General features: G+C 41.3%; 1 protein-coding gene across 6 annotated transcripts in view; it reads right to left on the reverse strand.

Moving 5' to 3' along the window:
* RAPGEF4 (Rap guanine nucleotide exchange factor (GEF) 4) overlaps positions 1–26858 on the reverse strand; it is a 228259-nt gene that overhangs the window by 47495 nt on the left and 153906 nt on the right. For all 6 annotated transcript variants that reach the window (XM_004674534.2, XM_012726839.1, XM_012726835.1 and 3 more), the window contains 6 exons: positions 13598–13682; positions 11641–11701; positions 9852–9928; positions 9298–9444; positions 7400–7515; positions 2717–2805 (listed from right to left, as the gene is read on the reverse strand). In XM_004674534.2, coding sequence (XP_004674591.1) covers positions 2717–2805; positions 7400–7515; positions 9298–9444; positions 9852–9928; positions 11641–11701; positions 13598–13682 — 575 coding nt within the window. The remainder of the gene's footprint in view (positions 1–2716; positions 2806–7399; positions 7516–9297; positions 9445–9851; positions 9929–11640; positions 11702–13597; positions 13683–26858) is intronic.

Here is a 26858-nt window from a genome sequence, read left to right on the forward strand (position 1 = left end):
ACAGTGGTACACACTAATAAAAAGACCTGGTTTATGAGAAAGAAACTGATTTATTCTTTATCTCTAAGCCATGGACATTACTTGTCGGAAAAAAATAAATCAGGAAAAAGGGCAGGAAATGAAGTTTGATATTAAATTATGCTGTTAACCATCTTCTAACATCAAAAATGGATTAGGAATCAGATCCCATGTACAGCCACAGTGATTTCTAGATGTCAATTATTTCGTTGTTGGTTTATGAAGCAGTACTCCAACCCTCACCTCTCTCAGTGGTCACTTTAAGAGGCAGGATGTATTTGTTCGTCATGGGTGGTGAAGAACTGACAGATCACTCCTTAGATCTCATAGTCTCTGGCATTTTAGTTAACAGTCACATTACAGAAGATGCTGGTGTGGGGGTTTTCTCTTTTGCCTTATATGCTCATACATTCTGGGTAATTTAATAAGATGGAGAAATCCGTTATATTTTCCTCACTTCTGGTTCCAGAAATCTGGGTTATTTGTATGCCTCTTGGAAGAAAGCAAAGCCCTTCTAATACTCTCTACTGAGTTTCTTTCTCAGGTAAAGCCCTTATTGCATTTTCTTCCCTCAAACATTTCCATCACTTCCCAGTGCTTAGCTTTGCATTTAGGATCCTCCAAGAAGATACATATGCCAGATTCTTACCCTTTGCCTTCCTTGCCCAAATGGGAGATGTATACAATATGCATACAAATATACACACCTAACAAAAACAGACCACTTGCTGCGCTTCACCCACTTCTGGGTCAGCGGGGATTTTGTCCCTTAATATGAAAAGCTTTGTCTTCAACCCTTAGTTACTGGACACCAGTCTTCCTGGTACTCCTCAGGGCCACTGCAATCTACAGTCAACACGATGCTTTGCTTGATGCTCTCAACTGTTCAGTACTTCTCACCACACTGCTTTAAGTTCTCATTATCTAAATATTTTTTCATGGCCTCTAAGAAGTTACAAATTTTTTTGAGGACAGGAGGGTGATTTCTTGTTCACATTGCCTAATTCCAAGCTGAATGCCTGTCAAACAAGATACTCGATACTGAATAAAAATGTACAGATCCTGGCTTTCTTATCTACTCTACCCCAATTAACTCATTAGATTAAAAAAAAAACACACACATTCAGGAAATCATTTTATAAAATGAGAAATTGGAATGAAGAGATAAAGCAACAAATCGGTGGTAAAATACATTTTAGGAGTTATATAATAATAATAATGGTAACTTCACCTTGGCAAAGATAATGGAAATGGATTTTGAATTACACTGTTTTTGAGACAAGTCTTTGGACTTCTTTAATAAAAAATGTTCTTCTGTGGAGCCCATTTCTCAATATGCTTAAATATTAACCCGTTATTCTACAAGGCCAGTAGAATAGGATATTTAGCGATGAATGGGGCTCTTTGAAAAATAATGTACAAAGTGGGGGGATGTTATCACAACTGAACACTTCCTGCCCTGATGATATTCATCACTAACCCTCAAATCACCATGTCTAAGTTAATAAGACTGGTTCACTGTGAGAGGGTATTTTGGGGTGAATTTTGTCCTGCCATAAGATATGTTCAAGCCCTAATGCCAGCACCTCAGAACTGGACATAATTTGAAAATAAGATATTTGCAGGTGCACTTAATATGAGGTTACTAGTGTGGGCCCTGATACAATGTGACTGATATCCTTATAAAAAGGGGAAAACTGGACAAAGAGACAGATCCCCAGAATGAAGGCTATGTGAAGGGGTGCAGGGAAACATCGTGTGAATGTGAAAGCAGAGACTGGGATGATGGGCCAGTAAGTCAAAGAAAGCCCATGCTGGCTGGAAAAGCAACACAAACAGGCACAAATTTCCCTTGGGAGGTACCAACCCTGCTGTCATCTTGATCTTGGACTTCTAGCCCTGACAACTGAGGGACAAAAGGGTTCTGTTTTAGCCTCCCAACCTGTGATACTCTGTATGGCAGGGTTAAGCAACTAACAGAGTCGGTACAGCTACACCCAAGAATCCACAATGGCAGACAGAGCCACACCCCCTTTTTTTTTGGTGTATGAACTTATTTATTCCTCTATTGAGGGCATTTAGATTGTTTACAAGTTTTATTATAAAATAATATAATAGCTTATTTTTTCATCATTTTGTGCCTTCTTCCATCTTATTTGCAATCTCCATGGGTTTCCCATCAACAAATCACCTGTGTGCCATCACCATAGTCCAGTGCATTTCCCTCCCCCCACCGTTTTTGATCCCATTCCCCACTCCACCCCCATAAAATGTCTCTGGTATATAGTTGCTCATTATTATTTTTATTTTCTCCCTGAAAGGGCCCTTTTACTCCTAGTGGGAGTGAGGCCATGCATTTTATGTAGGCAGCCTCAAATCCTTTATGGGGAAAGTTTGGATTTAAATTGCAACCTATTAGATGCCTCTGAAAGGTAAGATCTAAGCAATAATGTAAGAGTTGCCTGGGGAAGGCCATGCCTAATGGGAATGAGCCACACTGAGTCACGGCAAAGGCCAGCCAGGCCAGGGGGTCAGAGAACTGTGCACCGGCTGGCCACAGACAAATCTTCTTTAATGTGGACAAATATCCCTCCTTTTCTAAAACTACTTCGATGATATACTCTGAGAAGGGATTTGAGGTTTTTCTCCAATTCCCTTCATGGATTTAATGGACATGTAAACTATCCTACATATTTACCTGTTGCTTCATTTAAAGTTGGCTCAAGGCGTATTGTTTCTAGAAAATGCTCTAAAATTTTTTCAGGTGTTCCTGACATCACAGTATACCTAGATAAGAAAGTAAAAACACTGTTAGTTTTTCATGCATGGAAAATTCTTTCATAAAAAACTTTTCACCATCTATGTTTTCTGTTTTCTTCTTTATCCCAGTGAGCCACATCCGCTTAAGTTGCGGCCATATTCTCCTTATGGGGAGAGAGACCATGTGACTTCACATAGGAAGATAAGGGAAAAACCATAAATTGAAGTAGTTACTAAAACATTATTCTTTCCCCCCCTACATGAAACTAAAGTAAACGTCTTGGAGAGTAATTCTAGCAGGCTGGGAATAGAAACTTTCGCCTTTTTCTGAAGGAATGGAAAGAACATGTAAAGCCTGGGGCAGTTCAGGTCAGACAGGGGGAGCTGGTGAGGGGAAGTGACAGTAAAGGAGGTTATCCATATATGGGTTACTTGTAGCAAAACCTCAATCCCACACTGGATTCCCCTGCCAATTTCTGGAATGCTCTGTCTTTCCCAACTGTACACTGGAATGTGCTTTGGAAATACAGCTAATAATAAAAATAGAGAAAAGAAAAGAAAACCTTAAACAAACCAAACCTATAGCATCTGATTAGGAAATAAAAAAGAAAAACAGTAGAAATTCATATAATTTACTTCAATGTTAATTGACTATTTCCTGAACTACCTTACTCTTTGACAGCACTGACCCAATAAACTGGATGAGCAGCTGCATCTGGGCACATTAATAAGGTTTGGAGAGGGTGTTGCTAGCTGTCAGGTTTTACTGTGCAACTATGTGGGGAAACTGAATGATGTCATCATATTCATTCCCACCTGTGAAATATGCTCTCATCCCACAGGTGGAGAAAATGCTCAGGAAAGTGGAGCGTCAGAGTCGGTCAGCTGGAGATCTCTGCAGTGAGCTGCAGGATTCATGAACCAGCTGTGCTGCTCAGCCCGGAAGCCAGAGGCTCCTGGCAGAGGCCGCAGCGGCAGCGGGAGCTCATTCTGGACATTAAGTGTGCTGTGCAATCAAAGCCTCTCTGAGGAGAGCTGGCCTGTTGTTTCTGAAAACAAGTTTTATTTAAATAAGCGTGTAAATACATTAAGGAAAGGTGACTTGGCATGTCACTTGGCACTGGCAGCTATTGCTAGTAAGCTGCAAGCTCTTTAGCTGTGGCCATGGGCAGAAATACCGGTTAGTCAAAAGTTTAACTCTTATAAAAAGGTCAGTTTCCTATTCCAGAGGTCGTGGTTTGGACATGCCTTAGCTCTAGTATTACATCTGGTCAAAATGAAAGGCTTGAGTGGCAAGCCATATCCTATTACCTTGCTGGAGAGAAAGAGGCCTGTACCCTGGCCTGGTCAACCACAGTCCCGGGGGGAGCTTTCTTTTGCTACAAAGGCGCCCTCTAGTGACACAGCTGCCAGGGGCTGCCTTAGTCCACCCCCTCCCTCTTCTCAGTCCCACAGAATGCTGTTCAGGTGGGATCTGTTAGGATGGAGATTTCTGAAGAAGTCAGTTCAGAGAAGCAGTCCAGGGGACTCTTAAGAGGCAGTCCAAGGTAATTTTGCCAGAACAAACGGCTGGAGCCTTGTGCTCTGGGGTCTAAAACAGCACCCAACTGCATTGTTTCAGGTAAGGCACAGCCAGGGGCCTGCAGCTTGACCCATCTAAGTGAGGGACTTGAGACCAGACAGCATGGCTTTTTTTTTTTTTTTTTCAGTTTATTATGAGGAAACTATTCTAGACTAAGTCAAAAGAAAAACCCAATGGGTTACATTATCCAAGCTGTGAAAAAAAGTCTGTTTCTAGCATCAAGTTTGGAATTAAGTATTCTTTTACTTATACTTAAAACAAAAGCTGAAATGGGGGAGGAGGGTCCGACAGAGACCATCTTTCTAGGCAGGATGGAGCTGAGTAGTAGGGTGTTTGATAAGGAAAAGCAACAGTATAAAACAGGAATGGTCATTGCGAATACGCTCTTTCTTATTAAACCACATAATCACGGAGCAGAGGCTATCTGAAACAGTTAAAAATTTGAGAGCTCCATATAGTTTACCCATCATCAGAAATACTGTGGGGCTGCTTATGTTTTGATGTCACACTCAAGAGCTGAATGGCTCAGACTGACTCATGCAGTTTTGAAAGTTTAAAATGTACACATAAACTGTTCTGGATTTCTCAGGGGAAAAGTCAGAAAAATATCAATACCAGCATAGTGACCCACTTTGAGCTCAAAATGGACAATTTCTGAGAAAATGGACAATTTCTGAAGAAATGGAAGTCCTAAAATTTCCCAAATTTGAGCCCTCCATAATCATTGCCATGTTGTCGAAGCTGTCCTGCCCATCAGCTTTAAATTCACATACACACGTCCCTCCCTCCCCCCACCATCCCCACTCTTCCCTCTATAACTCCTATCCTTCCACCCCCAACTTTTGCTCTGATTTGGGAAAACTTAACATGAAAAATAATCCCTTAGGAGAGTGTCTTTTTACTCTTTGGGGACTGTTTTTGTGTGGTGCAGCATTTTGTACCCATTAATAATTCTGTACACTGCTGTGAACATTTATGTTTTGGATTATATAAAGAAATGGGTACGTATAACAGGACACAAATAAGGAGATAAAATGGAAATCATATCCAGTCCTAAAATAATTTAATACATATGGCTTCTCCTCTGTTTCTTCTATTTTGATTTCTTATCATAAAAGGACCATACCTGGAGGCTCTCTGAATGAAGACATAACAAGCAAATACTTTTGCCCAACGCTACACACAGGTAAAAGGACTTTGGGTTGAATGTTTCGAAGTTAAGGAGAATTTTTAAGGCTTCCATTTTGGGTACCAATTATTTTGGATAAATTATTTAAAATGCAGATTATCGCTATTAATATAGAATATAGAAACTAGTTGGGGGTATCTCCAACTTCCAATTGTGTGGTACAACATTTTGTACCCATTAATATGGGTACCACACACAAAATGTTCTCATTCTTCTCCACTGGGGGCTGGAAGGACAACTATTAAAAACACTTGAGCAAGAACATTTCAAGAATGGAAAACAGTGAAACAAACAAACAAAAGAATTCAGGATGGTCAATTAAAGGGTTTGTAAATGAAAGCAGAGTTCTGTATATAGTTTATTTCACATCAACCCTTTTCAAATATGCTGGTTTGCAAGGTTTACTGGAGAGTGTTGTGGATACACTAAATATACACTACTGTATATTTTTTTAAGATTTATTTATTTATTCATACAGAACTGGGGTACAGGCCAGAGATGCGGAGGGTGAGAGGATTCACCAGGGACAGAGTGGGGAGCAGAACAGGCAGATCGACAAAGTACACTGCTGAGGGGAGCAGCGGGCGGGTCAGGAGAGGTCTGATGCTCCATGTGGTCACCTCTGGGGCAGGCGGGAATCGAACTCATGCGGAAGTGGCTTAAGCTTCTTAGTGCTGTGCTTTAACCCGCTGCACCACCAGGGAGGGCCCTACACACTACTGTATTTTGCCAGAGCAGGTTTCCAGAAGTAGCATAGGTTGAGAAGTTGGTCAAGCTGAATTTTAATGTCAGCTCTGCCATCATAACTTTGCATCCTTGGACAAGTACAACTAACTTCTCTGAGCCTTAATTTCTCCCTCTGTTCAAAGGGGCTGTAGTGGAGATCAGAAAAGTATGCAAAAATACTACAGCTATTTAGTAATATATTTCTTTCCACTTTCACTGATAATGTGTTGATTCATCCAAATGAAAATATCTAAATCTTAAGCTTTTAAGTTTCAACAATAAAAATTCACCGGTTATGTTAAGGGTAACAATTAACAGAAACTGTTTACATGGCAAACAAAAATAATTAGGGGTGCACTCTTTTTCAACATATTGCTTGTGGCATTTTGTTAGCTACACTACTGGTGTTATTATTCTAAGATTGAACATTGATTTTTAAACACTGTAATTTTCTATGATTTCTTCGAGTTACATCTACTAATTCCTTAATATGCAAATATTGGTACAGCTGATGAAAGAGACTTATGGAGGAAGTTTCAGTGAAAGATGCAGATATCTTGAACAAGACTCAACAGGGGACCTGAGAAATGTGAAGGGAACACTACTGACAGTAGCAGAAACATGTGAATAAAGCCAAGTGGATGCGTCCAGACTGCAATCATTAGGCTGATTTATATTTGAAATCCATGTCTCCAACAATGATGCATATTATGATAAAAGGATGAAAACATTTCTTGAGAAATCCTACACCTGACACTCAGATATCATGGGTTTTCATCACCTACGGCCGAAAATCACCTCTGAGCTGCCTGATATTCCTTTTCTCATTGTCTCCCCAATGCTTTCCTTTTCAAAGCTACTACAGTTGAACACTGTACAGAGAGCATTTTTTGAGTAGGGAATAGTCCCCCCAGAATTACTCCAGGCAGCACCAAGCTCAACACAGTGCCAGAAATGGATACATTACACACCACAAGATGTATGATTAGTCAATAGAGAGAAAAAAAAAGTCACACACACTGCTGTCTTCCACAAAAAGGGAGAACATGCTATTGTAGAAATGATGATACCATGTGAAAAGGTCAATCATAGTCTGGCAATTGCAGCGCTGAATGCAAACCTACTTTTGCTGAGGCTGTGAGTTTCCTTGATTAGAAGCCCTGTTCCCTGCTGGGACCTTCTCCAGCACCAAGACATCTTGGTCATGTTCTTTCAGTCTGACTGTATTCGCCTCAACGTCCTGCAAATACAAATTACACCACATACAGATGCTGCAGTTTTCTCAGACAATGAAAAAAATTTCAAATGCTTCAGAAACTCATTTAGTGCTTGTGATGCTAATTGTTGCGTCTACAAATTAAGTCATTTTCAAAGTCAAGGGCTGGAACAGTCAGAGATAGGACCAGATGAGGTTTGAGACAGGCAGTTTTAAAGCTGCCTTTACCCCAGATTCAGAAAAGCCTCAGAGTAGAGAGAGAGCAGTTTGGTTGTGTTCTGGGAAATCTTTGGGAACAGGCAGGATAGAAGGAAGGTAGGGAAGCAAAGGCATTTATTCTTCATAAAAATTTGTGGCAATGGAACTAAGCTTCAGCAAGGTTCTTTTCATTCTGATTTTTCTCTGAGGGTACTTAGTTTCCTTTGGAGGGATACTTTTTCTTGCTAATCAAAAGACTTGGTTTGTTAAAAAAAGAATCAGTTTGAAATGTGTCAAGATACTTTCCAGTTACTTTGAATGACATTTACCACTAAACTTCAGTATCATTTAAAATATTACTATGCCCTATTCTAGATAAGAATCATGTGGTTCTTTTCCATGTGATATTTTTTTCTATATTACTCAGTGGTATCATTTTGTATTTAACTTGCTTTGCATTAATACATTCCTAGGACAAACTTTGTCATCAGAAATTTTGCTACCAAATTCAGATGCTTAAGGTTGTGTAGGGATAGCTGTCCACCCATAAAGAATGGAGAACAACACAGCAAGTCATCATTAAATAATGCCAAAAAATAGCAGAAAGCACCAAAACTGCATTTCTGGTGCCAGAGAAGTCTAGAGAAAGAGCGAAGGCTAGGGCTGAGGGCAGAGAAGGTAGTCTGCTCTGTGAATCAGTCAGGAAGGGAAAAGTTATCCTAAGGGGAACACTCTCCCTGGGTGAGCTCAGGCTAGGACGATATGGACTATGAGTCACCTGATGGGACCAGGAGCCAGGGGTGGTGGGACTCTGACATCACCCCAAGCAGCCCGCAATTAGGTCTCAACCAGTCAAAGCTGGGTCATTTCTCCCAAAGAGGCCAGAATCTGCTCAGTGGGGAATGACCAGGGACCATCTCTTTAAACACCCCTGACTCTTACAAACACCTTAACAACTGTAGATTAGGCCCATCTGTAGAACCAACTTGCTTGCAACTTCATGGCTCCCTTTACTACCCGAATTATTCTTTACCTGTGCACCAACATCTGAAGTGTCTTTAGTGTACATCAACCCGATACAAAACACTTGAAATGAAAATGTTTGGTTGGAACAGCACAACTGACATTTATTTCCCCTTAATACATAATCACTTCATCAAGTGAGTGTGTGTGATGATAGAGAAAGATTCAGTATGGGAGTGAAGTAGAGATTAGGAAGGTCTAGGATAAAACAAGACATGGATCAGAGGGGCCACTCCTGTGTTGAGAGTGAGGGGGTTTGAGGGCGCGGGGCAGGACATTAAAGGTGAGCCTAAGATGGTGAAAGAGAAACATCTCAAACTTTGATGTTTTACCAAGGCAATTTCTATTTGTCAATTCCCACGGACCAGTTCAGGTGTGTGCAGTTACCTGGGGCAGCCCAGCAGGCCACATTTGCAACTTTACTGCAACTTCAGCACATGGACCATCCCCGTTTTTTAACCAAAGCTCTTTGCCCGTCGAGCATTCATTAACCACAGCACTGCTCAAATAACACTGCACTCCAATCTTTGCCTACTTGGCAAAGGAAAAATGGGAAGCCCCTCAGCCACACTGCCTGGGACTCACCCTCAGGATCCGGTTGAAGTCCTCCTTGTCTACTCTTAAGAAATGGCAATTATCTTCTCTCAAGACAATAGAGGCAGCTCTGGGGGCATCGTTAACCAACGCTAACTTGCCAAAGTCGTCTCCCTCATGCAAGGTACAGACCACACCCTGGAGAGAGCAGAACAATCAGATGAAGGCAACCCCTTAAGAGGAACAAACACCACCCACTCCTCAACATGAGTCCCCCTCCCCCAATCCACTGTATAAATGGACCATACCCAGGGATGCTGAAGATAGGTTATATAATTCAATTATAATGTTTTATTTTTCTCTCATATGGTATGTGGCCCAACTTTAATGTATACTTTATAACACTATGTAGAGATGAGTCTCAGTTCAATGCAATTCTGAGTAAAATAAATCTAGATAATTGTGATTAGAGGCGCCATAATGACTCTTCTACCTGTAGTAACAATGTTGCTGCAAGTTTAATTGTAGTGCTGCTTTGTTAATACTTAATGCCATACTAACAAATGGGGCATAATAAAGTTTCAAAAAGAAAAAGAGATATATACCTTGCCATAAATGACTACATTCACTGATCCTTTCAGAATAATGTACCAGGAGGTACCTTCTTCCCCCTGGTTAAACACTGGATACAAAAAGATGAAAAGACTTATGACAAGAATAGAAGCACATCAATATAAATTATAGCTTATCAAGTCATCAATTTTAAGTCCCTAGAACGACACATTTATTCTAGAAGAAAAAAAATTACTGGAAAATACTAACTTATTCAGGTGGAATATTATTTCCTTTTCTACAGAACATGAAAGAAACAGAAATACAACATTACTTGCTATGCCCTAAAATATACACTTTTACTAGATATAAATTCACAGTAATCTATTTCTGAGAGCAAATACTTCTCCACAATTCATCAAAACTTATTATGCTTTAGAAAATAGTTTCAAAAATATTCTGACTCATAAAGTGAAGTTTGAAAACATGCTAATAAGCATTACCTGTTGTTCATGGACACAGAGCTACCAACTTTTTAAAAAAATGGGTTGGTATAATAACTCCTATGTTAGTAGGACAGGAGTTAACTGTTCTTTGGAAGAGCAGAGAAAAGAAAGCATGGAGAAAACAAGGGCCTTCAACTGTATGTACAAATTTTAGTCGTAAGAAAAAAGGAATAAAATAGGAGTTTGTGTTTGATAACAATTTTAAAAGTATATGTAATAATTTCTAGTTTTATTTGAAATATTTAACTATGTCTTAGTAATATGAAAACAATCAGCAAGTATGAAAAAGATTTAAAAAATGTAAGGAATCAGTGACTACGAAGATAAAATTAAAATGAGCCTTTAAAATGTAAAGAAAGGACATTCTGCCCAAAATAAATATTGGTGTTATTAACACCACTTTTGATTACTGAAAGTAAAACACTCCAAAATATAATTTAAAAAACTTTTTCTTTTATAATTCATATTCCATTATTTATTGATTAACATGACTTAACCTGAAGAGCAAGATTTTCCAAAGAAAGTCTCTTGAAAAGTTAAAAAGTGTCCATGAAAATAGTATCCTACATTTCACTAAATTTAGGAAGTGTCAATTCAATGGACTGATTTTTTTCCTTCTTGCAGAACTTCTGAGAACCTTAGCATGTTGTGATTCTCCAAGACAGAGGATACAGAAGGTGGCACTTTCTAACCTGATTAGACTACTAACTCTGTTTTTTCAAGAAGAAATTTGTAGGACTAGCAGAAAATAACACCTAAATAATTTTGTCCACATACACTGATATCAAATTTCAAATTCTTCCAAATATAAATGTCGATCTAAACTATCACTTGGATTCTGGAGAGACCTATATTATTAGTACTGCATAAATATTTGGGACCAAGAAATTCCTTCAGGCTTGGAGTTGACAGTGAAAGTGAGAAGAAAATGAAAGTAAAATAGGTTATCGTTTTAAGCAGCAGTTCTCAAGAGATGCATAAGTTTTAACTCCTCAAACTGCAGAGAAGTTCACAGTGAAAAGGTTCACAGTGAAGGTCATGCCTAAGGAGCACAGAATTCATCCCCCCTCTTTAAATACCACCTTGAGCCAGACTGCAGAAATGGGGGACTCTCTAGCTGGCAAACACCAATGAGCTGGTTCCAGCAGTCAGCACGCTACAGAATACCAGTTGTGTGCTGGAATAACCACAGGTCCAGAAGAACGGAAGTGTCTCATGACTTCCTGCCAAGTCAGACCCTGGGCCAAGAAAGGGGGACATCTGCAGCCAGGCTCTGCAGCACATGCTCTGGCGGGGGCCTAGCAAGGTCCACTGCTCCACTCCCACATTCACTCACACACAGTTCCTCCTTTGGCATGAGACTCAAAAATGAGCACTCCCGCTAACTCCCGTTTCACCTAGAAGAAAGAAAGAAAGAAAGAATGTGTAAAGGCAGCTTTGGGTGGAAGAGGGGACTCGCTCTCCTGAATAGTGCTTTCTGTGCGCCTGTGCATGGCGGCTCCTTTCTGGCAGAACTACTTCCACTTGATTTGTGGCCAGATTCCTAAAGCTCTTACAAAAGTTATTTTATAAACTAATTCATACAAGGCAACCTCCCTAGAGACTATAAGACAGCTTCACATGTATGAACTAGCTAATTTCTCTGCTTACCTATTTTTAAAATTTCCGAGGTTATCCTTTTAAGTAGTTAATATATGTCCAGCCAAACCAAGCTACTTTAGTTCTTTTCATAATATTTGCGGTCAGTAAAATAAACACCATGATGATATGCTTTCCCTTTTCCATGTCTCTAACTTACTCCAAATTTTGAACTAAGATGTACAGCCATGAAACCCTTCCTAGGCCTGAGGCAATTACGTTTCAGCCTCATGCTCCACCTGTCTTTGTTTGCACACATCTGCAGCACCACATGGCTGACACGTTCCTCTCTGTGTCCTTCGTCATGTGTCACTACAAACATTTTTGAAAATTCCAAGTCCGGCATTAGAGTAATTAAGCTTAAAAGTGTGGGGATGTTTATATTCCTAGGTAGCTTGCTTTTTTTTTTTTTTTTTAAATTCCTAATTATGGTTCTGTCTCACTAAGAGCTACGGAAACTGAGAATTTCCCACAGGACCTGAGCCCTTAGGGTTTGAGGAAGAGGACTAAAGGAGTCTTCCCTCACCTTGCTCTACAGCATAAGTTTGTGATGCCTACATAGGCAGCGGCTCTGAGGCTGAGACCCACCCTACCCAGACAGAGTGAGGCTGACAAGGCAGGGGCAGGCAGGAGGTGGACTGGGCTACACCCCTGCACAGTTCACATTAGGGAGACAGCTTCCCAGCAATGTGGGGGGGAAGGTGAGTTCTATCTGGGTTGATGGGGGAAAGGTCTGTAGCACTTATACTTGCAACTATGACAAATGCCTGCCTGCACTCAGCAGATACCTGAATACCCACCCCTGAGTGGGACCCAGGACCCCATGCTCCCAGAGCACTGACCAAGTGACAACAGGACATGACCCAGAGAACTGGGAATGAAAGACCAAGGAGCATGCATATCCCTCTGAGGGGCCTTGGTGTAGATTTATGATTTGTGAACATCTCATTATATGCTGAAATAGCAGTATAAACTGGGTTGGTGGAAAGGTCATGGTGCATTTTTGCTTGAAAAAATACAGAAAAAAATTCATCACTTTTCCAACAACACAATAGGAGACTTGTGTTGGCTGGAAACCCTGTTCCTATGTTTCTCCTACGGGGAAGGAAGTGTTTCTATTGCTACTTAGAGACCAAATTTCCATCCACTGCCTTCCTAAATATCCTAATCAGATCAAAGTTTAAGGTTGGAGTCTTTCTTTGGGCCATTTTTTACTACTGTGCCTCAACATGTCTGAACTAATGTTCTTTTGAACTTCTGCTTCCTTTAATGGGGCAGCAAACTTGGGCGGAGTTGGCATAGAGGCCAGGGCAGGTCATTTTGATGTTTCTCCTCCCTTTCTCCATATTTCATGGAGGCATCTGAGCCTCTCTTAAGACCTTGCTGTCTTACCTAAGTATGCAGGTTCCAAGGTTCATCTCAGTCCTGCTCTCATCATACTTTTTGGAGGATGAGGATACGTGGGAAGTACTAATACGGTTACACTTGATCCCCTTTGGGTGATCATTCTGAGCATAACTTCCTTAGCATCTTGTGAGAGAGAGTGATTTATGAGGTAGAATTCAGGCATTCATTCACTCTCTTCTACATACTATAGTACTTTCTGTTCTAACTCAAAGTTCCCCCAAACACTGCTCAATTAAGAGACAACTTACTGTGGTAGAAAGATGGGATAAGGCTTTAATGTGAAGGAGTTCTTCATAGATAATCTCTAGGTCATCCACAGTCCTCTGGCCAGGTCTGCAAGACAAAATGAATAAGGAAATAAAAAAAAAAGAAGTAAAAAACTTGAAGTATAGAAATGGAGTCAAAGGTCAATCACACATTCAGGGATTTTGTAGGAGAAATGCCTACAAAAAGATATTGGCTGGAATCCCACTCCTAGGTATCTACCCAAAAGACACAAAAACACTGATTCAAAAAGACACCTGCATCCCCATGTTTATTGCTGCTTTATTTACAATTGGGAAAACATGGAAGATGCCCAAATGCCCAAAAGTAGATGACTGGATTAAAAAGATGTGGTACATATATACAATGGAATATTACTCAGCAACCAAAAAAAAAAAAAAGAAACACATGTCTTTCGCAGCAACTTGGATGGAGCTGGAAAAGATCATGCTTAGTGAGATAAGCCAGAAAGAAAAAGAAAAATACCTGATGGTTTCGTTCATAGCAGGAGTATAACAGACCAGAAGAGAAAATAATAAGAATAATGAACAGTCATATACCAGAGACATTTTGTGGGGGTGGGTAGGGAAGTGCACAGGACTATAGTGATGGCACATGGGTGCTTTGGTGATGGAAAACCTACGGGGATTACAATTGAGATGTAAAAAATGATGTAAAAATAAACTATTATAATCTTAAAAAAAGAAGAAATGAGGACTTAAAAAAAAAAAGATATTGGCTGGGGGTCAAACCATGCCACTACAATCCGTAAAGGGTTTTTTTTTTTGAACAAATATCTTCCTTGGTGAAAGAAAATTGGGACAAATCAGATGGCACATGGCTGGCTTCCTTGATGCTCACAGAGGGAGAGTCTCCACACACTGCAGGTACCGGCTCATTGCTCACTTCATAGAAGACTGCTTCAGTATCACCTTCACCAATAAGAACAACAATGTTTTTTCACAACACTAGGCACAATCGATTTCATCAACTGGATGAATGATCCAAATTCCTTGGGATCCTGTGTGACATCTTACCTCAGCAACAGTGAAGCTGTCACTTGTTTTTGAGGCTATTGACATGCTTCTGCCAGAGGACTCAAATAAAGGGCATACAAAGACTCAAAGTTTTCTCACTGACCCCTGAGGAGGTGAAGGCATGAGATGAGCAGAAAACTAATAGTAGTGTCTGGGATTCATAAGTAAGGGGGTTGGGGATTTATATCCACATCCCCCAAACTCTACTCCATGGAGGACCAGTGTTCTTCCCGGGTGATGCTAAACAACATACTATGTGCAAAGTCCTTTTCTGTGATTTATTATAAAACTAGTGTCCAACAACCTGCCTTTAGGAATGGAGTCTAGGGCTGCCAGAAGCAATAAAGATTGAGTAGATTCCTAATTACCTTCCAGGTCTATAATTATTCTAAAATCACTAATAATGTACTTATATGTCAATAATAATAGATATGATTGGCCAGTAATTTGTATTTTTTTATTGCTCTTCACAATAAAGGTACCCTGACTAATATGTTTTTGAAACTTAGAAACAAACCTATTATTAATTCTGAGTGCAGGATGTCAATCCCCATATTCGCCGGCAGGCAGTATTTACTTTGAGCTAACTGTTGTAGTCACAGGTGCTACCTTTCCCATAATCAATGATTTTATGCATTTTGTCCAAAAATTTTCACAATTTATGCCTTAGTCAAAGCATTGTATATGAACACTATATATAAAATGTTTCAACCTTCATGAGCTACTGATGAAGTTCTATCACTACATTGTATTTTATAAAGAGGACTTTGGTCAAATTAACTGAGGGACCGTGGGTATACCGACCACTGGATTTAAAGTGGGAAAACTTTAAACAGAGCACTGAATTTCAAGTCTGAAGATCAAGAATTTACCTCAGAGCAAGCACGTGATATCAAAGGCTCAGGCTCATGGTTAACAGGGAACAATACCTTCCTGAGAGACATGTCAGAACTGTAGGAAGCAACACATGTGAAGACCCCTGCATATTTATGTACGTGAATATACAGCAGATGATATTCAAGACTCAAGCCCTTGCATAAGAAGATAAACTTCAAAAAAGTATGACATATGGTCCAGCAAATCTTATCTGATATTTAATGAATGATTAGATAAGCGTGCTGAGTCTCCAATGTAGAATTACACATATTCTAAGGTAGTTAATTAGATTCAATTATTTTTGCAACCATTATAATATGGGAGAGATAACAGGTGAATTAGGGGCTAATTGGAGGAAGAAAACTCTCCTTACCTTGTCTACCACCTTCTCAAGGACAGCTTTAACATGGATAGAGAATACAATATCCTTCTCTTCACAGGACAGAAGATACATTTCCTTAATCCTTACTGTACCAAGATGGCCACTAAATCCACGATCCAGGAAGAGGCCAGCCGGGCTCTCCTCCTTCAGGGTCACCCCTGAAGGATATAACTGTGTACTGATCTAATGTTTAACAGTGAAACTCACTAAGTAAGGCCCCAGAAAGACACTGAGAAAAGGCAATGGCCACAGGGGCTCTGAAGGAGCCAGGACTTCTTAGCAAGGGGCCTAATCTACTACTTGACTTAGACATGGGGATTTTGAAACGAGGACCCTTGGGGATTTAAAAGTCGATTGAGTCACTTTAGTCCCTCTACTACTATAGAGGCAGCTCCTGCAGCAGGCTCAAGGTAGGCTTAATAGGATTATAGCTCTTCAGCACAGGCACAGCCCTGCTGTTTCTGATAGTTGATATCAGCGGCAAATAGGCCAGGGCCTTCTTGGAAGATTGGCTAAGGGAGGAAACAGTCACCAGGTCTGCTGACCTCCACGGGGTGGTGGAAGGAGGAGGAAAACTCAGCTGGGAGAAATAAGGGTTACAATTTGGCTTTAAAATTTTGACAGATTTAAAGTTGGAATTTTGGGAACAGATCTCTGAGTTTAGGAGTGTTTATCTAATCTCAACATGAAATCCATGCTGATATAATCTTACAGACTGAAAAAACCAAGCTATTGTCTTTAGAATTTGCAAATTCAATTCTGTTGAAAGTTTCTGTTACATCTAAGACTTAACATATATGATTAAGAACTTGGTGAGATCCCCAATGCAGCATGTAAAATATCAGACATTGTGGTTCAAAGGCTGCCTTTTGAGCTACTAACCTTGGAGCAGTAACAAAGTATGGGAACCAAGAGTAAAGATGGCAACATTCAAGCCATTTTGAAACTATTCAGTTACCTGCTGCCCTGCACCCCTAAGTACTGCGGTGGGGGTGAGGTGGGGGTGGGGTCTGAGTGGGGAGGGGGTGAAGGAGCTTCTACCCTGATTCTCATAGCTAGCCTCTTGTTTTCCTAGATACTATTTCTTCTATTTTTTTTTTAAGATTCATTTATTTATGCATAGAGAACTAGGGTACAGGCCAGAGGTGAGGGGTGGTGAGAGGATTCAACAGAGAGTAGGGATCAGTAAAGGCCAACTGACAAAGTACACTGCTGAGGGGAGCAGTGGGTGGGTCTGGAGAGGTCTGCTGTGCCATGTGGGTCACCTCCCTGTCCAGGAATGGAACTCACACTGAAGTGGCTGCTGCTTGCTTGCAGTGCTGCGCTTTGACTCACTACGCTATCAGGGAGGGCCCAACATTACTTCTTGATGGCTTTTTCGGTCTATTTTTATTATGATGTTCACTTCAAGGTTCTGCTTTCCATTTTGTTTTCTCTTTCTGGGGAAAATCTCCCACATTCACCTATATAATGCTGAGATCTAAATCTTTATGTCCAAATACATCTCTCTGTGAGCTCCAACAGTTTCCTAGCCATATCTTCCTAGATGATGCACAAACACCACAAACTCAGTCTGTCCAAAAGTGCCTCTTCATCACACCAGGATCTTTCAGGATCTCAGTTAACTTTGCCAGATTCTTCTGTCTCTCCTCTGTTCATACCTCTTGTCATAGCCATGTTCCCTGCTCCAGTCCTATAGACATTTTCATTTCCTCAAAAATCGTGTTTTTTCATGTCTCCAAGATTTTCCACATTCTTCTCTCTTTCCCTACAATATTTTTTCTCCCAGCTCAAATGTCAACTCTCCTATTTATCCTCCAATCTTTATTCTTCTATCACTCACAATCTTACTGCTGTGGTAATTACAACAAACTAGGAAGAATGCTACTTGCTTAAATATCCATCACTCTAGTTCATTCTTCTCAAGAGAACTAGCACCTGGAAGTACAAAGGGCACTGGATAAAAACAAAAACTAGATTTTGACAGCAAAATCATGGACCTTCTAGGTGCCCAAGTAAGGAACTAAGAAAGAGGTGTGTTGTAAAGATACAATGAATTTAAAGGAATCAAAGAAACCAGGAAGCAAAGGGGTATTGGAGCTTGGCACGGATGTAGGAAGGCCTTATCAAGGTGGGTGCCAATATATGGCTCACTAGATGAGTGAGCATGAATTCTCGCAATCCATGCTGCCCTCAGTGTCTGCCCAAGGGAAGTGGCAGCCTGGCACCAACCATTCTTGTTGTTAACCGAGGGCACTAGGGGCTTGTGCTCAGTCACCCTCCCTACTGAAGGCTAGGTAGGAAGGGGCTCCGAGACAGGACTCACTTCCAACACAGCACACACTCGTGTCAAGGCAAATAGTTAATTATTAGTGGAAGGAGGAGACAGGATGGACATGTTAGACCCTCAGGAGGGAATTGCCATGTTAAACCAGCTTAAGCTACTCAGTCTAAGTCAAGATGTGGGAGGTGACCCCTGAAGACCAAGCAGTCCATTGGGCTGGATCCTTGTCCATCAGGTTATCATCTGCCATGTGAACACCAGAGAAGGACAGTTACTTAAATAGCAAAACAGCACTGGAAACAAGAAGTGCTGCCACCACAAACCACACAAGTCCTAGCAGCTGGGCGGGTGTTTTAGGGAGACTTCGATGATAGAGAGCAGAGAGGAATCAATGATCTGAATATGACTGGAGGCCACCACAACTCAGCGTTTGTAGAAGAAAACCCTCCCAGGAGGAAGACAGCGCCACAGACAAGAAGGAGGCCATAGCAGATTAGGGTGGTCAAACAAATATGGCTCCACTTGGGTCAGTGTGTCCCTGCCATGCCCCATGCTGAGAAGGGGGCAGTGGCAGAGTTTACTGCCAGATTAAGTCTGAGACTCGCTCTCTAAGACCCAGGGAAGAGCCTGAGAGCGAAGCTGAATACAGCATGTGAGAATCCTGGGCCTGTCAGGGAGAAAGATGTGGAGAAGGAAAAGGAGAAGCACCTCTCCTTGGAGGGAATGACATTCCTGAGAAACCTTGTTTTGGCAACTGTGGTGCAGTGGGTGGGGCTTCAGCCTACCCACTCTGCATATACTCTCAAAGCAAGACCTTCAGGAAACATGGCCCACTGCGGAGTCCCTCATCACCCTCTGGAGTGGCTCTGTGGGGGATGCGGGTCTTGACATCTGCTCGGAGACCTATGAGGCAGCTATTCTACCCACTGGCCCTCCATTCACCAAAAACCAATAGGGAGAAATCAAAACTTGCACAGGGTTCACCGGATGGCATTGAGAAAACCCACGGCAGCTGTTTGAAACAGAATGGAACAAAGCCAGAAGCAGTTTAGTCTGAGTTGCAGTAACATTCAGAATGAAAGGGGAAAAATAACAACCCTGTGGTCTAAAGTGGTCAGTGAAACCACAGAGGAGACCATTGTCATCTAGTGACCCACCCAGGTGGCAACGAACTTTTCAGTCCTGTTTATAGCAAACATTTTAGCGAGGTGAGAAAAGTCAGGATGCAAGGTGTGAAGCGACTTACTTTAAAAAATGAGTATTGCTCAGTTAGCTATGTAACAAAAGCATCGGAGTGAGGTTGCCATGAGCCAGGACATTGTTCTTCAACATGTCCTTAGAATGGAAAGTTGAGGTTAGTCCAGGGGAAGAAGCCAATGGAGCAGTCAGGATGACCAACTTTTTCCACCAAAGTGAACCAAAATCTGAATCTCTCCTCCACACAGGTGGACCTTCCTGCTCTGGCAGCAATGACAGGGACACACCCCCATGCCCCCACCCCCAGCTCTCCCTAGGCTGGAGGTTCAGAGCTACTGTGCCTTCTAGTGTCTTAGAAAAGATTCTACTTTTCTACTCTTTTACTTTTCTACTCTTGCCTCACACATAAGTTTACCCCCTCAAAGATCCATGACAGCTAAAACTGCCGTCACTGAATAAAGTTACATTTTATTTATTTATTTATTTATTAAAGATTTATTTATTTATTCATACAGAACTGGGGTACAGGCCAGAGATGTGGAGGGTGAGAGGATTCACCAGAGACAGAGTGGGGAGCAGAACAGGCAGATCAACGAAGCACACTGCTGAGGGGAGCAGTGGGCGGGTCAGGAGAGGTCTGCCACGCCATGTGGTCACCTCTGGGGCAGGCGGGGATCGAACTCATGCGGAAGTGGCTTAAGCTTCTTAGTGCAGTGCTTTAACCCGCTGCGCCACCAGGGAGGGGCCATTATTTTATTTATTTTTAAAAAAGATTTTATTTATTTATGCATACAGAACTAGGGTACAGACCAGAGGCACAGAGGTGGTGAGAGGAATCACCAGAGACAGAGTGGGGCAGACTGACAAAGTACACTGCTGAGGGGAGCAGCAGGTGAGACAGGAGAGGTCTGCCGCGCCATGTGGGTCAGTGTGAGGATCGAACTCACACTGAAGTAGCCACGACTTGGCTGAGCTTGCAGGGCGGCAGTCCAACCACTGAGCCACCAGGCAGGGCCCCAAAGTCACATTTTAAAAGCTGGTTCTCAAGGTAAATGCTGATAGGAAGCATGGTTCATGCTTTGGTCCTTTAAAGTGGAGAATGCAATCCTATAAATCAGCCCCCTAGCCTATTGAAAGAGTAATGAGAAGGTCCCAGGGACTGAAGGCAATTTGGCTTTCATGAGCAAGGGAGCACGGTGCCCCGAGGGGAAAAGGGGCTGGAGTGCACCTTCCCAGTGCGACCCGTGAGGCCCGGGAGTGAACAGACGAGGCTCCTGAGTGGCAGCTGTGTGTGTACCTGGTCTTTACTTGTCCTTCTACAGATGCCACAGGGAGAGCAATCAGGCATCCCTGCTTCTTTACAAACCCACGTGGTGCTGCCCTGACGTGGATTTGTCGGATCCTGCTGTGGAAAGGCCTACTTTCTGCAGGGGATGTGTTCTGGCAGCAATGTCTAGTTACAGACAAGATAATAAATGGGGATGAAGGGCGAAGCCGTTTATACATTAAAGGATGGGAGGACTCAGGGGATATTGGAAGCTGTTGGTAAATACAGTTATATCATGGAATTTATCAAGGTCAGAGACAGAGGCCTCAGTTACCAGAACACGGCTAAAATGAGGGGTGTGTCCCAGCCCAAGCAGCAGTGGCATGGCTGGTGAGAAACATGCAGGTGAGAAAGCAGGTAACCCAGCGCTTCTACACCTGCTGCTCACAGACTATTCCCTGGTGCCCAGGCAACACACCCAGAAAAGGTAGCATTATAAACATCTACTATACCCTGCCAAGCTTCAGAATAAAGGAGATGCTTTGTGATTTTATTTTTCTGGGGGATGGGAGTGAGAATACTTTGTTTTTGCTGTACACGCCACTGTGGCCCACCTAATTCTCCTGCTCACAAGTCATTTCTCAAGCTTGGATCATTGTCCAACACTCTTAATATCACCTTGAGAGCTCACTGCTTCCACTTCCCTTAAAAGGAAACTGGGTATTTCCCACCCCCTTGTCTGACAAACCAGAACATGTTGCTTTTTCTTTACCTCCCAGATTCCTTGCTTCTGAGGAGTTAGATTTCAAGTGGCACAGACATGGCAGGAGCTTGGTGAGGAGACTCTGAGAGTGTCCTGTCCAGCTTTATCTGCTCCTTCCCACCAACCACCAGCCCTTGCCTTGTCTTTAACCCAGGAAAGGACAGTTGAAGTTTATCAGATGCAGTTTTCTAGTTCTGAGAGTAAAGCCTATGTCCATGGAGATTCTCTCATTTTTGTGAAGTTAGAGATGAATACAGTTCACAATTGTTGGAAGGGGCATGAGTTTTACGAACATTTGTGAGATATGAGAGCCAGGCGAAGCCTCCATAGCTCAGATCCTCTGAATAGGTGTGTTTAGGACAACACGATTGGAGGTTTTGCATATTGAGAAACAGACTTTGCTCAACATACACCCAGCTAATGGATTACTCTGAGGACATGCCAAAGTTTAACATCGAACCTTTAAAAAGGTTTACTTAAAAATAGAAGTATATTTCTTTAAAATGCCTAAGCAGCAAGTTGAGAAAAACAAGCAAATTTGATGGAATTGGACAGTATACTTCTGCCTTTCTGTAGGTGGCATAAGTCAGGTTGAAAAAGCAAATATATATATATATATATATTTTTTAAAGATTTATTTATTTGTGCATACTGAACTGGGGTACAGGCCAGAGGTACAGGGGTGGTGAGAGGCTTCACTAGAGACAGAGTGGGGAGCAGAACAGGCAGATCGACGAAATACACTGCTGAGGGAAGCAGTGGGCAAGACAGGAGAGGTCTGCCGCACCATGTGGTCACCTCCGGGGCAGGTGGGAATCGAACTCATGCGGCAGTGGTTTTTACATTTTCAGAGCTGTGCTTTAACCCACTGCGTCGTCACCAGGGAGGGCCTATTTTAAAGATTTATTTATTCGTACAGAATTGGGGTACAGGCCAGAGATGCAGAGCATGAGAGGATTCACCAGAGACAGAGTGGGGAGCAGAACAGGCAGATTGTCGAAGTATACTGCTGAGGGGAACAGTGGGCGGGTCAGGAGAGGTCTGCTGCGCCATGTGGATCACCTCAGGGGCAGGCGGGAATCAAACTCATGCGGAAGTGGCTTAAGCTTCTTTGTGCTGTGCTTTAACCCGCTGTGCCACCAGGGAGGGCCGAAAAAGCAAATATATTTTTAAGAGGGTACAATGTGGATGCATTATTAGTTTTTCCTTGCAAACATTAATGTTTTTAGAATCAGGGATAGAGAGTTACTGACATTTCTTTGAAGTATCTGCTTTATTCAGTAACCACCAAAAAGGATGAAGTTGAAGTAACCTAACAGAGAGGAAAGAATATTATCCATGAAAAAAGGAAATGAATCAAATTGGATTTGGAGTAAGTAAACGTGGACTCAGATCCTAGTCCAGTCACCTATATCACTCTGTCATAGTAAGGAAAGCACTTTCTGCATCTGCAAATTATGGAGAATAATTCACTCAGTTTACAGAGTTATTCTGAGGTTCAAAGAGGTGATGGATATGAGGTCACTATATAAACATGATAGTGTGAGTCAGATATTAGTTATTAAGTTTGAGTTGTGATTCTGGCTGGTGGGTGGTTGTGAATTCTTTGTACAGTAAATGGTACACTTAAACTTGCTCAAGTCTATACAGTTACACCTGAATGAGGAGAAATGAATCGGCAGCACTTATTTTTAAATCAGATTTCCTGACATCTTTCCTCATAGTGCTCCAAGAATACACCTAGGAGGCCATTTAGAATCCCTTGTACCTGGAACAAGTGGTAGAATATCGGCTCCAGAGGCAGACAGACATGGATCGAATCTTGAAGTCTAGCAGCCTGGACAAACACAAGTGTGTGGCATAACATATCTGTTTCTTAATCCATCAAATGGGGATATTATTAATCATAACCTCATTGTTCTGATGAGAGGATTAAATTAGTCATTGAACAAATTGCTTAGTATGTGTGTTCAATAAACTGCCGTTAAATATGATTGTACTTGTTTTCTATTTATAACCCCCATGTGAAAAAGTGATAGCATAAGCAGGTATTATTAAATCCATCCTAAAACTTAAGAAATGTATAACCTGAGATGGTGGGTGACTTATTGGTAACTTACAAGACCAAAATCCGAGGTTCTTATAGTCAGTATTATTTCCATTTTATTTAGCAGACTCTTGGGATAAACAATGTATCCAAAATGCTGGGGTTACATTATCAAAATAAAATTAATTATTTCTCTTTTTAAATTAAGGTAATATTGCGTTAGAGGTGTAGAATATGCTTGAGAGGTGTAGAATCACATGTTACCACATCATTCCCACCACCACAGTCCCCTGGGTCTCCTCCTTCCTCTGCTCTTCTTTCCCCTCCCCTCTGGTAAACTCAATTTTACAGCCAGGATCTCCGGTTTGCTTTGGCTTGGTTTTGCCTGACCTTTGCTTGATCTCCCTATATTCACTCATATATAGAATATCAAATATATTCACTCAGATATAGACTATGGGATAGGAACTATCCCATATTTGTCTTTTTCGCATTGCCTATTTCCCTCAGTAAAAATATAATTAGCTTTAATCTCATAAATTCGTATGGCATCCTGTCTTAAGTTCTGGGTCATCTTCCAGTAGGTAGAAGAGGCTACCTACTACAAATCTGACTGTATCATACCTCCCTTTAAGACTCTCCAATGGTTCCCCAAATGGTTTATATAATATTCAAGGAACAGAGAAGGCCTTGCAGACTACCCCTTTATCTCACCTCAGTCTAACTCTCCAGTCATTTCACACTCCCTGAGTGTGAAGCAGCTTGCTATTCCCTGCTGGCACTTCCTGACATCCATTGGATCCCATCACTACTCCTGCATCCCTGTCAAGGTAAGAGTTCTTTATTCTGGGAAGAAGACCACCAAAATATTATTTTCTGCTTCTCTTAAGAAAAAGGGACTTGTACATCAACCTAAACATCTAATAAAGACAAACTGAGGCTAGATGACTATGCATTTATTAAAAATCTCATCCTTGAAGAATGTTATGATAAGAATAGTAAGTTAACAATTGAAAAAACAACCAGAGGGACAGGCACAAAAATGCTAATGGTGGTTACTTCTGGGAGATGTGATTATATTTGCTATTTATTCTTCTTTAACTCTTTTGAATAGTTTCCAAATTTTCTACAATGAACCAATTGAGTTTAGCAATAAGAAGCCATTAAAATCTTGAGGTAATCTTATAATGAACCCTAAACTGTAAATGGCAACTTCATTCATCTTCCTCTCTCCCAAATCAGAAACCTAGTGGCTAGAATCCAATGGTTGGATTTTGGGGGCATGGAAACATGAGGAGTAAGTGGCAAATTGCTTTTATAGGAGAGAGGCTAATCCAACCCAAGAAATGGTACACTTTATGCAATTCTTTATTCTGGTAAATTTTATGAGCTTTCACTTAAAGCACAGCAATCTTTCCAGGAAAAACAAAGGCCAAGTTTGGCATGCAGTGAAGCATAAGATTCACAGTGACTTTCTTATTTCATAAGGAGTTGGCTCTTTCATCATGCCTCTCTTTTCATTCGATTTACATTTGAAGATGGACTTCATGATGTTGAGCCTTCCCTTGGCATATCCCAACAGGAACCCAGACCCTAGGCATCCCTGATTTTAGACTTGCTAATTTAGGTGTCTCTAAGGAAGCAAATTTCTCTATAATTATCAGGATTTCAAATTTAACATTTTCAAAAAAAAAGCTTTTAACAGATAAAGACCCCACTAAAACAGGCTCTGGGGGCCTCCCTGGTGGTGCAACGGATTATTAACAGCACTGCAAAGCTAGCTGCAGCTGCTTTAGCACGAGTTTGATCCCTGGCCAGGAAGGTGACCCACATGGTGCAGCAGGCCTCTCCTGTCTCACCTGCTGCTCCCCTCAGCAGTGTACTTCATTGATCTACCTGCTCTGCTCCCCACTAGTGAATCCTCTCACCACCCTTGTACCTCTGGCCTGTATTCTGGTTCTGTATACATAAATAAATAAATCTTAAAAAAAAAAAAAACAGGCTCTGATAATTAAGAGAAAATGTACAGCTTTTCAGGTGCCCTCTAGAGCAAGTGTGTGAAACAGAAGTTGGGGGTTGTCATTGCAGCCAAATGACTGATACACGAGGAGGTATGCTCCTCTCCATGTCTTTCCATACTGTTTGATGATCTTAAATTGTAGCATATGTTAGAAAAATATTAATCCCATGAAATAAATGAACTCAAGTTTCTGAGTTTCCAACCTCTCTAAAAGATGGGACATGGTATTACTTCTCTTATATGTATATGTATGTGTATATATGTTAATACACATGTGCATGCATGCATACATGTACACACATATTCTAAGGCCCAAACTACTTATCACTTTTGCAATTCCTTATGATTCTAAACTTTTAGGGTATTTCATAATTATAAATCCAACTAGAATTAGAGCTCAGAAAGAGCATCACTTCATTGCTTGCCTACCTTTAGGTTGGTCTCCAACAGACCATTCTAAATAGCTCTTTGAAAAAGAGTTTGGTAGGTCTGTTAGCTGGATAAAAAAATTTCTTTTTATCCAGCTGACCTCAAGTTCACCTGGTCACTACTTACCTGGCCACCCCACGTCACCCCACATCTGTACCTGTGCAGACTACCTGCTCAGAGGTAGCCAGAGTGCACACTTTCCTGGGAAGGGCCTCCATTGTATCTGCTTGCTATAGGGCAACCTCTTGTTTTTAGACTTATAAACAAAGCAAAATCAAAACAATAAGCGCCACGAGCTCATTTTAGGTTTGATGGCCCTGTCTGGGAGCTGCAACAACAGTGCCGTCAAGCTGTCACCGTTCTATAGCACTTGCCCCCAAATGCCATCCAGGTCTGCACCTGCGAAACCAGGACGGGCATTGTGAGTCACTCTGCCTGCCACCAAATAAAAAGCTAATTTCACATTCAGAATGTATGTTTTTTTTTAATACCAATAGCAACAAGAGTGTGCCAAAAATTTCCCCCTGAAGCTCTATTCTGTTTTTTAAACTACAGAACATTCTTTCATAGTTTGACAGTTAAAATGCTGCAGTTAATGTAATAAACAGAGAATTTTTCTAAGTAGACTGTCAAAACAAGTGACACTTTTTTTTTTTTGCTAGCAAGTCTCAGATTCAGAACAATAGGAAGTACCTTTCAAAGCAACATCTTCATTATACAATCAAATTCTCAAAGTAATCTTCTCATCAAAGAATATTGTGTTATTTCTTTCCCAGTAATTATCAGAGTTCTGCAACCTCTCTGGCAATGGTGATTATTATAAAATGCAGCTGTGCTGAGTTTAAAAATTGGGGTTCCTGCCCCGGTCAATATGGAGCCAGTGCATCTCATGCCTCCCCATTTTTTAATGAATTGGCAGTCTGGGTAGTAAAAAGTCAACATT

This window comes from Condylura cristata, unplaced genomic scaffold (genome assembly GCF_000260355.1).
Source record: "Condylura cristata isolate star-nosed mole 26May11 unplaced genomic scaffold, ConCri1.0 scaffold00002, whole genome shotgun sequence".
NCBI classification, from domain to species: Eukaryota; Metazoa; Chordata; class Mammalia; order Eulipotyphla; family Talpidae; genus Condylura; species Condylura cristata.